The 13,502-nt window shown below is 44.5% G+C and overlaps 1 protein-coding gene across 1 annotated transcript in view; it reads left to right on the top strand.

Moving 5' to 3' along the window:
* LOC138567514 (UPF0764 protein C16orf89 homolog) overlaps positions 1–13,502 on the top strand; it is a 546,721-nt gene that overhangs the window by 205,704 nt on the left and 327,515 nt on the right. Inside the window, exon 2 of the mRNA XM_069645784.1 lies at positions 5,774–5,923. Coding sequence (XP_069501885.1) covers positions 5,774–5,923 — 150 coding nt within the window. The remainder of the gene's footprint in view (positions 1–5,773; positions 5,924–13,502) is intronic.

Raw genomic sequence — 13,502 nt, 5'->3', positions numbered from 1 at the left:
CTTTAGTTCAATAGGCCAGTTACACAGTGAGTAACTGTTTCTAATATCATTTCCTGGTATGCAGGCTCTCTGCTTACTGCCAACACAGAACAATAGGGGGAAAAAAATTCAGTGCACGTTTGAAAAACTAATTTCAGAATATGTATTTTCACCCCATTTTGCACATAGAGATTACATTATAATGTTAACAAGTTAGCTCTAGTAATTAGTAATTGTTAATTAAGTCAGTTAGTTAGATAAATAATGTAGTCTCCTATGTATGAGGTATTTCAAAGAAGAGAGAAAAAAAGAATTCTGGTGCACTTTTAAACCTGCAGCTTCACATTGCTTTTTGCTGTATTATAAATCCTGTCTCCAGCCACATACTCACATGTTATGCTGGCAACATAGACTGGCTATATGTGTATGCCACATAATTGCTGGCAACAATATGCCATCACGTTCAGTGAGGCGCTATCCACTCCAAGGCTCTATAAAGCACTATTTTTGCGTTTAGTGAAGTGCTACACACTCCAAGGCGCTATAAAGTGCTATATACTACTACAGATCCCAAATGCTTTATTCAATCTTATCTAACTGTGATACACAGACATCTCAGCGTCTGTCCTATATACAAGATTGGGGAATTATATTTTGTTTTTCTCACCAATAAAGGTGAAAGGCAGAGATGTCAGTTGGCCCCACTGGATTCCTTTCAGACATTGAGCCTCATTCCAAGTCCGGCGGTAGCTGTGCCGGAAAAACCGGCAGGCTGCCGCCAGATCTGAAATACTATTCTGCTCCTGTGATTGCCGGAAACACTGGGGCATTACAACCCCAGTGACCCAGTAATTCCGGAGGCGAAATTCCGTAAATCCCCATTCCCATAGAGTCCGATAGGACTCCATGGGGATGGGGACAATGGAAACACTGGTTCCGTCATTTCCAGAGTGACACCTCCCGCCTACATAACTTGGAATCAGCCGGTCCGGAAACAACGGTGGCGGCGGATTTACCACCACCGTTGTTTATAGACCGGCAGGGTCGTAATGAGGGCCATTGACTCTAGTACTTATTTTAGGAAAGTTAATTCAGCCTCTGTGAAGAGTCCATTTTATAGCATGCTTCTTTATGGAAATAACATAGCTATTTTGTACTGAACCCCGGCAGGTCCCCAAGAGGGCCTGCTATACACAAATGACTATTTTGGGAACTATAGTTTAACATTAAATATGATCAAAACAGCTGTTTTTAAAATGAATGTAGATATGAGGAGGTAGTATCATTTTCATTTAAGCTTACTCTCTCAAAGAGAGGTGTTTGGTTAATCATTTTAAGAAAACAGCTGAAAGGGCATCATTAAGGATTAAAGGGATTTTTACATTTCTATTTCAAGTTTGGGGCATTTATATTGGACAATTACATGGAGGTATTTGGGGAAAAGGTCTGTTCCATGATTTTATATGGCAGAGAAATCTGGTGTGGTTCGAAATGTCATGTTCAGGTGGGGTTGTTAAATACATTCATGTGCCAAATAGCAGGTCTCCCTCCAGGCACACTTGGCAGCATCTTATGAGCTGAATTGGGAGTGTTCAATTTGAAAGTGTCGGGCCAGTTAAAATTCTTAACGTATTTTTTTAAAACACATCTGGGATTTTCTGACAATCATAAAGTGAATTTCAGAGTGATTGCAGATTTCCTGTGATAAAGAAAAATACTTGTTTTAAGGGGGGAGGGGTTGTAAGGAACTGTACATTTGGATACAGGGTGGGATATAAACACATTTGGTATGTTATGGTAACTCAGAATAGCTCCTAAGGCAAGACAAGAGCTTGTCTGAAGCGGAGAGAGGCAGATGTCCAAAATGCACATAAGTTGCCCACTTTAGCTTATGCAGATTTATGCACACATCTAAGACGGCATGGACAAATCTGGGAAATAAGATCCCCAGAATGCAGGTGGCTAATGTTAATGGTACATTTAAATGTACCCACCCCTCAATAAATAAAGGTGTGGTGCAGGAGGAATCAAAAAGAATGCCTGCAAAATGGGAGTCGATGAAGATTTGGCTAATTTCTTATTGATTTGTCATTGTTGCTCCGTTTTGCGTAAGCATGGACATGCATGGAAGCTTTTTTATTTTGGGCTTGTTCCATGTCAATTTTATAAACTATTATGCATGTTTTGAAGTGTTGCTAACTTAATGGAGAATTATGATTAAATACATATAGATTGAGTAATACTGGTCATTACATGGTAAGCTTCACTGCGGCTTTGAGGGTTAAATCTGTGATGAATTGTGGGAGTGTGTGCCTTCTCCCTAAGGGCTAGCGAGTTGAGCCTACACTGCAATACTCTCCCTAGTGGTAGAGGCAAATGGGACCTGTCCAGTAGAGACTCCCCCTTAAGGGACAAGGACTCCTGTTCTTGTGAGGAACTCCGTCGAGTGGTGCATACAATGGCCTACATGGGGTGTTTTACAATACCAGACCCCGTGAAATTCCAAGACTGGGACAAAGAAACTACAATCCCAGACCCTGTAAAATACCAAGACTTGGGTGAAGAAACTACAATACCAGAAACTGTGAAGTTTCAAAACTGGGATGAAGAAACTCCTAATAGATATTGTTATTTTATAAGAAAAGGTAATGTCCCTTTAAATCAGGATGCCCAATCTGCTGAGACGGGTATGTGGATAAATGTGCATTCACAGAGATACAAATGAGAAGGGGAGGGAGAGAGAGAGAGAACCACATACATCAACTGGGGAAGACCCCAAGCTACATCAACCTTGACAGAGAAGGAATCCCAGAAGCTTACGAGTTACAAACTCACTTAACTTTGCAATACGGTACACCAGAGCTGCGGCAAACCAGTATCACGAGAAAAAGGAAGGGTAGGAGCCCAGTAGCGGGACCACAGAAGGGAATCCATAGAGGACAGCAGGTCCAGGCAACATTACCAATACCGCCGGCACGACAAGCCTGCAGGGTGTACGGTCACGCAACGGAGGACCGGAACACTATGAAGAGTCAGGAAGCGCAAGGACAGCGACACTGAAGAAGAAAAGGTGTTGGCGTCCATGAACCAAACAAGGTCTCCAGGGAAGAAGGCTCCCGAGGACAGTTTCCAACCGCAACAAAGAGAAAGGGGAGAATGGGAAGCCTGTGAAGACCCATGGTCATCATTATAGCATACAGTTAAGTCGTCCGAGTAGAAATTCTGAGACAGAGTTAAACTTGAAACAAAGGAAATACAAGTGTTGTAAGAACTGTTGAACAGCTAAATAATGAGAGAAGAGTGGATGAAAATACCCTGGGGAAAGTAACTTGACATCCTGTACAAAACCAATATAAGCTTGAAGAGGAAGCATGATATGGAAAAAGCTTAGAGAAAGTATGCAATTGAAGCACATATCAAGTAAAGCGCCCAACACAGACAAGAAAGGAGAACTAATAAGAGGGATATCCACAGAGAAGAGAAAGCCTAATAACCCAACAAACTGAAGAGTTTTATCCAAGACGTCACAAGAGATTGTTTGGGGATTATGTACTAAAAAGACTGGTACTAAACATCAGGTACTAGTAGTACCCTGAGGTGAAGGGACTCATTCTCTGAACCTAAATTAGTTCTCATAGTGGTAGCATCAGAAAAGAGTCGTTTTGGACAGCAGACATTACTTTTGAACATTCATGACTGTCTGACTAGCTCGTTAGATAATAACATAGACAGGGACACCCGATAGTGACAGGGAAAGATAGATTTTATCCTTTACTTTAATACAACATTTGACATCATGTCCTCAGTGAGACCGTGTCCTTCTTCTGACCCGCCACACCTCCTAAGAATTCACCTCCTAAGAATTCCAATGCACATGGGGCCCTTTACATTGGTGAAAAAGAGGTTAGGAATACAAATAATATTTTTCTGAAGAAGTTAAAGCCTCTTTTGCACAAAACGTAGTGGCAAACATTGGTCAAAACGTTGAGCCTTTGATGACCACTTCATAGGCTGTGTGGTGGTATTAATTAGGTATTTGGATTAATTGATTGGCTTGTTAGTCTACATCTATAAACAGTAACTTAATTGAATTGAATGTAGGGCAAATTAATTATGAAACATGTGGCATGCATTTTCCTATCTGTCCATTATCCACCTGCCAGATGGGCAGAGTATAAAACAATGATACTAGTGCCGAGATGCCCCCGGGCTACATATGCTGCTATAAATGCATAAATAAATAAATACATGTCAATTTATCCACTAGGACACTATGGGCCTCACTACGACCCCGGTGATAGCCGGGGCGCTAAAAACGGCATGGCTGCCGCCGGAGTCGTGCTTTTTTTCGGCGCCTGGCTTTGGGGAATTACTGGGGCATTATAGCCTCGGCTGTCCCCGTGATTCTCCAAAGCCAGGCACCAAAAAAAGTAACTCCCCATTCCCAATTGAGTCCAATTGGACTCAATGTGAATGGAGAGGACGGAAGCACCGGCACTGTGTGCAACAGTGCCGGTGCTTCCGTCAAAGTCTGCGAGCAGGTGGCGTTCGCCCGCTAGGTCAGAACTGGTGGGCGGGACTGCACCCGCCCGCCGAACTCGGAGCGTGCCGGTTCGGTAACAATGGTACCGGTAACTTACTGGCACCGTTGTTACCGGACCGCCACACTCGTAATGAGGCCCTATGTTTTAATAAATATAGCTGACCTTAAAGTAATTTTTCTGATATAATGCATGGTGGCATCAAAAAAACCTTACTTGGACAAAAAGCAGTGCATGCAAATTATTTAATAAAGGAAAGTTGGGTACGAATGCAACTTATTTGTCCATTATGCTGCTTCTAGCTGTATAAAGGAACAGAACATGAACATTTTCTCCAGGACACAAACATGGGAACATGGTATATTATTTTGCTCATTAATACATATGTCAGCTTGGCAAAGTATGTGAAGATAACCAGGTTTAAACAATGACACTGCTATAATAAGTAAGGACATTTACTGAAAGATCTTTGCATGGTGGCAGCAAACTGAAATCTTGCATTTACAAAAAAAAGCAAACTGGAGCCACAGAAGGATCATTGGCCAACATTGTCGCAGAGTCCAGGACTCTCTTCTGGCTATACTGCAGTCTCGTCCCTTCAGCACCTCCTTCCAGGCGTCCACAGCATGGCCCAGAGCAACTGGCGAGCAACAATTTAGGGTGCCGGGAGCACCATGTTGGGGATTACTGTATAGCATACAGTTGCATTTATTTAGAGTGCTCTCATTGTTTAAATGGTGGTATAGTACCAGATCCAGCAGGTCATAGGTTTTGGGCCTTTCTTAGGGGGCATGAAACGTACTTTCCTAAGTACACTTCAGCTACAATCCTAGCCTTAGAATTAAAAAGAGTGATGTGGCAGCCATTCTGGGTCTCAGCCAGGCGGCCATCTACTGAGGAAAGGTTCTCCTGCAGAGTCAATGATTATCTGATAACTGGCCACTGAAGGCTCCTGTTATGGACCATCTGCAGTCATATGTGGCTCCTGCTCTTGGAGACAACTCTGGGTGACTGCTCGTTTCTTACCTGCCGCTTTCACTGAACACTGTAGCCACTCCACCAAAAGAGCTCACGTTGTTTCCATTGCCAAACATTTTGCACCCGCCACCCTGACTGAAAGCTTGTCCCCAGGGTCATCCTATAGCGCAGTTGAGCTGATTCCTATCCATGTGGAAGCAATGATGTATGGTAGCTGCAGGAAACATGGCCCACAGTATATGCTGATCCAACCTTGCCTTTCTCCCCCTCTGCAGATTGGTGCAAGAAACTGCTGAAGGAGTGGGAAATGGAGCCAGACAAGCAGTCACAGTATCAACAACTTGCAAAGATTGTGGAGGATGTTTCGCCTCTGATAGAAAGGGCTATGGATGTGCTGAGTCAAACTGACCAAGAATACGTCAGAGGTATGAACATCTAAATGGGACCGTACGTAGGCAGGGTTCATGCAATGTTGTTTACAATTTCACACTTCTCAGTCAGCCACCTTTGTGCTATTAACACCCTTCACTCAGATGGTGAACAACAGAGCACTACACTTCTACAACCAACTTACACACCACAGGCCCATGGCCAATGCATCCTTGAACTATGGGTAGACAATGTCTCCTGCCTGCAAACAAACACTGTAATACCCTCAACACAAACCACCCAGAAACTCACACACATGCAGAGCTTAGGGTACTTCTGGCCTTCATGTATTCAAGCACAGGAGCACAACAATCTTACATTGTCGCTTTCATCTCGACTAAGCAAATCCCCATCCCCTGTTTTTTAGAGCCACCGGAGCACCTGCTGACCACTCAAATGGCAGTGGTGCACAGTATACATACTAATAACAATTAGGCAGCAGAGTGATCACTTTCCCTTGATAACGGTGCAGCCTCCACAAGAAAGGGACTATTCTGGATCCCTTGAGTTTAACACACGCGCCAATAGAATTAGTTGGAATCACCACAATTTAGAAAAGGCAGGTACCCTAACAGCGATCCTAGGGACAGAATACTTAAACAACACATACTGCATGGCAGGCAGGCACTTGACTTGTGCTGGCTCCAAGATGGACCCTTCATCTCATCCTGAAAAGGAGTGTGTATTACGAGAACCTCTGGAGCAGGCTAAAACCACATTGACTTTTTACGAGCAGTTTATTCCCCACAAGTCAATGGTCATTCTTTTCTTAAAGACCTGGATATTTGGAAGGTAAAACAACAAATTATGGAGAGACATAGCACACCTCGACATCCTTATGATCGTGAAGTTGTGTAGGACAAAAGAGAACTTCGGTGAGATATTTGTGGTCTGCTCCATAAACAAAAAGAGTCTCCATCATTAAATAGGAGTGTTAGAGAGAGGAAAATACAGTATTGGCTCAGAAGACACACCAGGAGAAGGAAACTTGAACGACATGCTCATTTTATGTTAATGTTAATGTTAAAGGATATTTGTACCGCAAACTATCACCACCAAAGTGGTCCCCTGGAGCTCTGAAACAGGGAGAGAGGGGGGGGTTAGTGGGAATAAGCTGGAGAAGTGCAAGATAGCAGTGATGTGCTGTTGGCAGCCTCAGCCCGGTGGGTCCGTTGGCTCGGCTTGGGGTGTTTTACGGTTGGGCAGTCGTCGCGTGCTGTTGTGCAAGTCTATGTGTGCTTTGTTTTGTTATTGCAATGTAGTGACGTTTGTGCGGATTACTGCGTTTTAGGCTTGTGGTTGTGTTTGGTTAGAGTTTGAGAGGTGTATTCAGAGGGATGAAATTGTTAGTGGATTGGTTAGTTGGCCTTGCTGTCCTTGCAATTAAGTGTAGGTGTGATGCTTGCTATCATTCACTATTCCATCGGAGTGTGGCGCTTGCTAATTTCAATATTCTATCTAGATGTGAGGAAGGCTAGAAATCATGATTCCATTCAGGTGTTGCACTTATATTTCACAGTTTCATCTAAGTGTGGTACATGCTAACATTCACAATCCTGTCTAGATGCGACGCAGACTAGAGTCAAGAATTCCATCTAAGTGTGGTACATGCTAACATTCACAATCCTGTCTAGATGCGACGCAGGCTAGAGTCAAGAAATCCATCTAAGTGTGGTACATGCTAACATTCAAGACTGTTATCAGGTTATCAAGACGGTAAAAGCTCACAATTCTAGAGCCTTCTGGAAACTAGTTAACGATGAGGGTGCTAAATCTAAAATAACCTTTGGAGCATTATAGATGGCTTGGGAGGGGTTTATTGGCAACAGCATAGGCATTCAGCCGACTACTAAACAAGACAATCTCATACCAACTGCCACCTGGGTCCTAAAGCATGATACTAATGACATTTACCGCATGGTTCTGTATCAGAATGCCAATCAAGAAGTAACAGTGTTTATTACAGCTGGGCAGGCACAAATCAAACAGCACAGTGGAACAGAACTGGTTGATGAGAGCTGACAATGCCGCCCGCGGCGGACAAAACCTTTATACAGTGAACACAATGTTTGTGCGATTAGAAACAGTTACACTTGATGCGTTGAGTTATCGTGTTTCCCACAAAGCTAATTGGTTGAGTCACGTCGATCCCCCATAGGTCTAGGTGAGGAGAGCTAGCGTGAAAGTAGTCAGTAAGAAAGGACGTTTTTGCTGCATGTCATGATAGCTAACCCTTATATAGTGCTTGGACTGAGCAGCTTCCAGCTGATTGGCCAAAGAGTTCACATTCCTGCTCTGGGCGTGCTCCATGACAGGGTTGCATTGCAGTTCTGAGTTAATGGTGGAAGTCTTTACATGGGGAAGCTGCCATTTTTGATCCCATTTTAGTCTGTGTTTGTTGCTGACTGCGAGGGAGCTGTTGGTTTGTTCCCCTGTCTCAGGCTGGAGAGTTTGCTTTCTGTAAATGTTGTTTTGGGTGCCTCCTGTGCCAAACATCTCTGGGTATATATTAAGCGTTAATAATGTGGGGTGGGGTTTTTGAACACTTAGTGCAGTGCTAGTAATCTTCCCCTTGCTTTTAATGGAAGGTTTCAATGGAGGATATTCTGTTGCCCTTGTGCTGGCAATTGTGAGGAAGACAGGAGTTCCTGGTAGTGGGGGGAGGAAGTAACTTTTTTTTCTGTGTGTCCATGAAATTTATGGGTGAGGACTCTGCTGGCCCTATGGATATCGAATGGGCGACAGGTGCATGTTATCAAAGACTGTCGCCTTCCTGATTCAACATCTGTAAACTAATTTTGCTAGTCTTTTCTAGATTTTCGACTTTTGGAAAAAATTGATTACGGGAGATTTAGTACCTTTCTTGTTGTTTTTCTGCATGGTTTGGACTGTCTGACCCAGGGACATATTTTCCAGCGTTCTTCCTGTCCTAGCTGTCCCGGCTTTGTCTTCTGCATGGTCCATACTTTCCCAGGGTCATAATTCCACTTCCTGGGTCTAGTATGTCATTTGGTTTTGTTCAGGAGGGTAATTGTGAGACATGTCGATTTTTGCTGGTTTGTTTTTCCCAAAGGGATTGTTCTATGGCTGGGATATGCTTTCATTGCACACAGCTGTTGTTGTGAACAGGGGATACCATACCCAGCTCACTTTGCCAAAGCCATTTTGGTCACTTCACCACATTACACCAAATGGCCATCTATTTCTTAAAGCATGGCACTAACCTCCCCATCATTCGGAGGGTCACTTCCCTTACACTCACTCTCTCTTCAACAACAAGCACTACGTTTTCTATTGACTTCAATAGATCACTCAGAATAAACTGTTTTCCGGCCCTGATCCAGGCAATGGTTTAAACCTCCCTCATCCCAGACCAGGGACCATTCCAATGGGAACCACCAACCTTGCCCTCCACCTAGAGGGATAGGGAGGGGCGTGGCACCTGTAAAATAATATTATTGTTAACAGGAGATGGACTACATCCTGAGTGCTTACCCAAATGCCTTCAATCGACACGGAACCCCAAGGTGGGTTTTTATAGGGATCCCAACCGAGGACGCCCCTTAATTTATAAAAACAGCTAACCTTGTATTAGACATTCCTATTTCCTTTATAAAATTCCCTCTGGCATGAGTTTCCTTTAGATGGGGATCTGCTCCATCAGCTCACCTGCCTTGGAGGGGTGTAATGCTTATGCTCTAAAATAACATGGCGCCAGTGCGCGGCCATTTAGATATTCACCTTCCCTTTACATAAAGCCTATGTTTTTCACGTAAATATATTTGCCCAATGGACTTACTGTGGAGAATAGTTATGGTATTGTCCGTTGAAGGATGAACTGAAAAGAGAACGCAATACAGGTGCAGTGAAAAGGGTCCTGGGAATGAATGCAAGGAGAGGAGAGCTGGTTCCTTCTGCTTCTGGTTGCTTTTTTCCATTCTTTGCCACTTTTACTTGTGATCTGTTCCTCGTCCGAGGCCAGTCATAACTGAAAGAGGCGTGGATAAGCCTCCATAAAGAGAAGAGGCTTGTAAGCTGAAAAGGCAGTCAGAACTTGGATCCCCGGGTGATGTAGTTTGCTGCTTGGGAGGACGCTCGGCTCAAGATCCCATTGTTATGCGCAATCTCTTTGCCTACCTGCTCTGGGACTAAGCAGTGTTGTAGTGGCCAAGATGAAGGTGTCTTTGGTGGCAGCATTGACGGTGAAGAGATTTCTTTTCTATGTTCTCGTATAAATAACAATATCTTTATTTGGTGTTTTATATTAATATCTATATACATATATACCAATATATATCTAGACCTGTGTATGGTACAATAAACGGCCTATAACGGGCCTTTTATAATCACAGTTATCGGACGTTCTTTGTCTTATTTTTGTCCAACAGTTTATTGTGCAAGAAGGGCTGGGGACAGGTAAGTCAGAGGTGTTCCCCTACATGGCCAGGTAAAAGCACACCAAGGGGTCACAGAGAGACTTATAGGGTGGGACTGATGCAACAGACCCCTACATAATCCTTGGTACCACCCACTGATGTGTGTTGCCAGAGGATGGCCTCAGTGGGTAGTCCCACCCCCCTAGGAGACTTCATGCAACCCATCACTTTCGTCCTCTGCCTCACGCCAGGGTGATTACCCCCCCTCCACCCCAGGTCTTTCCCACCTACTCCCTTGTATATTCAATACACACAAAACCTACTTAACATTTGACCTACTTAACAAGTCCTCATAAGATCATTTACATACAATGTAGCCAGTCAAAAAAAAACACACACACACACACACACACACACACACACACACACACACACACACACACACACACACACACACACACACACACACACACACACACACACACACACACACACACACACACACACACACAGACACACACAGACACACACGTCTTGTTAATAACAGTGAGTTACATTAATACAAATGCTAAACTGCCCATAACAACTGCTTTATTTATCTATTTGTTTCTTGAAAAATATCTTTAAAAGAGAATCTGTGTAAAAAGAATCTATGTAAGTGTTATTTGGAAAAGCCACCCTTTGCCTGATGAGGTATCCCCCTGTACTTATGCTTTCTTTCTGGGCTTTGGATGGACTTTGTGTCCTCCAAGCCATCCTTAATCCAAAGGCTGCTTGAAAGGGCTCCTCTGGTTTTCATGCTCTGCATTAAGAGTCCTACTAACACATAGTGCAGATGTATCCCAAAGGTATCCTGTAGCATCCCAGAGAGTGTCAGGAATAAGGGCCTGTGGTGCAGGAGGAAGCAGGTACGGCATATCTAAAAACTACAATTCCCAGCAGGCATGGGGAAATGTGTAGTTCCTTGGGCCTGTCGGTACTCAGCTGCCGACACTTTGCAATTAGGGATTGGGCTCTTAACGGCCGCCCGCCCGTGCTCATGTCCTGTTGATTAATGTTGGAGAGCATGGGCGGCAGGAGCGAAGCAGGAACGCTGAAGGTGTAAGCGAGTGGTGTGCAGGAGTCACGCCGGTTATGTCGCAAGACATCTTTATATCCCGGGGTGCGGCGGCACACGCTCCTTAATCTGCTCCCGCGCTACAGGTCCGGGTCAGCCGCAGTAGGCTCCCGGACCATCAGTTAAGTGTTTCTATGTTTGTTTGCTTGGCCGGTTTACAGCATCCACATGGAGTAAATCAGAAGCTTCAAGTATTTATGTCCGGACCTCTGAGGAAGACGTCCGGACCAAAAGTTAAGTGAAGGCACATAAATCCTTGGTTTTGGGCAAGATAAACGCCCGTCTGGTAGCCGGCACATTGTTGTCTAAGTACCAGGGAAAACTCAATTCTTCTAACCCGCATTTCCAGTTATTAAGTTTTTTCTTATCTGCAGTGTATTATGTTAATCCATGTTTTGTGAGGCATTTGAACGTCTCAATGTTCAAAGCGTCTTTCTATGTGCATTATGTTGTGCTAATCCATGTTTGCTCACGAGTTGTGCAGGGTGGCGTGTTATGTGTTAACTAATTACTGAAGATAGAGTCAGGTCAGGTTGCAGGAGTATTAAGCTATCTAGTCAGGAATTGTAGGAGGTTTTTTGTCGTTTTATGTCTTGTTGTCTTCCCTTCCTTCCCTTTATTTGTCCATCCCCTTTCCCTGACTCCTTCTTCCCCCCATTGTCTGCCATGTGGCTACCTGTAATTCGAACATCCAGGCGCCCGTGCCAACCACGGTGGGAGGGGTCGATCCATTCGGCTTCTGTGGTTCGGGAGAGGGGATTGAAATCCTCCTCCCTTAAGTTCAGTTAGTGACAGAGAGAGTACCCCCGTAGGCTGGGATGGTGGTAGTTTTTTGCTTTGTGTCATATGGCTCCATTTGGTGGAAACCATCTTGTTTGGGTCTTATTTTGACCCCTCTCCCCTTTCACAAAATGTAGGCTTTCATTGCTTGCCTCTTTGACCTGAGGGGCTCACATGATTATTGATTGTCCATCTGTGTGTGGGGGGAGCAGGTGTGGCCTTCTTCTTCTGTGCCTGTATTCTAAGCCTGAAACAAGTTCTGATTAGCATAGACCAGTCTGGGATAGAGGGGATTCACTTATTTTGTATATGTGAGCCCTTCCTGGGTGCCTGTGTGGACCTGAAGGGGTGACCAGTCATTGGCTGACCACCCCTCTCTTTGAATGATACTTGGTGGGGGATTGGGTGCTGTGTTCACGCACTGCTTCCTGAGGTGTATAAAAGCACACCCCCAAACCACCTTATCTATTGCTGAAACTCTGTACCTGCACTCGTGTAAAGTCTGAGGCTTGAGGAAGGACTGACGATCGGCACTAGCATATTTCGATGATCCGCTGAATCTGATGGCAGAGCTTTGCCTCCTTAGCAGACCAGAAGGAATCAACTGTGGCACCGTCTTCCCCCTGTTCTGGTGGACATAACTGGATCACAGCTCCCGCATGAAGGCCTTGTCTCCCAGAGGTTCCTGACCATGCCTTCATTGCAGGATCCAGAAGTGGGAGTTGCTTTACTGCAGGGACTCTGAAGACTCTGCAGCATCTGGACCTGAGTTTATTCATCCTATGACATCAGGTATGTGCCCTAGCTCCATCTGCCCTATTTGGGAAACACCAGGAGCTTGTGCTGCCCTTTGTGCTGCAACCGCAATAACAAACTCACCTCCCAGCCCTTCTTTCATGGCTCACCCCTCTCTGATGTGTCTCCATTGGAAGATCGTCAATAATCGCCCTACCCAATGGGGCTTCTCAAACTGAACCTATCCTCAGAAGCCAAATCCTGAGCACAAGAGCAATGGTGGAATTCTGTATTGCCGTCTACCACTGACCACAGCTTCTTTGCCTTTCAGCTCCTCTGGCCCAGACATTCAACTCTCGAAATACCAAATAAGCAGTAATCATTCTTCCCAGGGGTCCATCCTGCACCGCTGCATCATCCCTGGAGCATTTGGTGATCACCAAACGACATGCACAGTGACTGCCTCCAGAAACCGCAAAATCGACTACTTCAGAACTGTTTTTTGATCACACGTTTTTGAGTTTGAATTTCAAGTGCTGCTGGCGTGTCTTTTCTTCACTTGAAACT

This window comes from Ambystoma mexicanum, chromosome 2p (genome assembly GCF_040938575.1).
Source record: "Ambystoma mexicanum isolate Mex_15411 chromosome 2p, UKY_AmexF1_1, whole genome shotgun sequence".
In the NCBI taxonomy this organism is placed as follows: Eukaryota; Metazoa; Chordata; class Amphibia; order Caudata; family Ambystomatidae; genus Ambystoma; species Ambystoma mexicanum.
The sequence above is the reverse complement of the archived record's forward strand: the minus strand, read 5'-3'. Positions and strand labels throughout refer to the sequence as shown.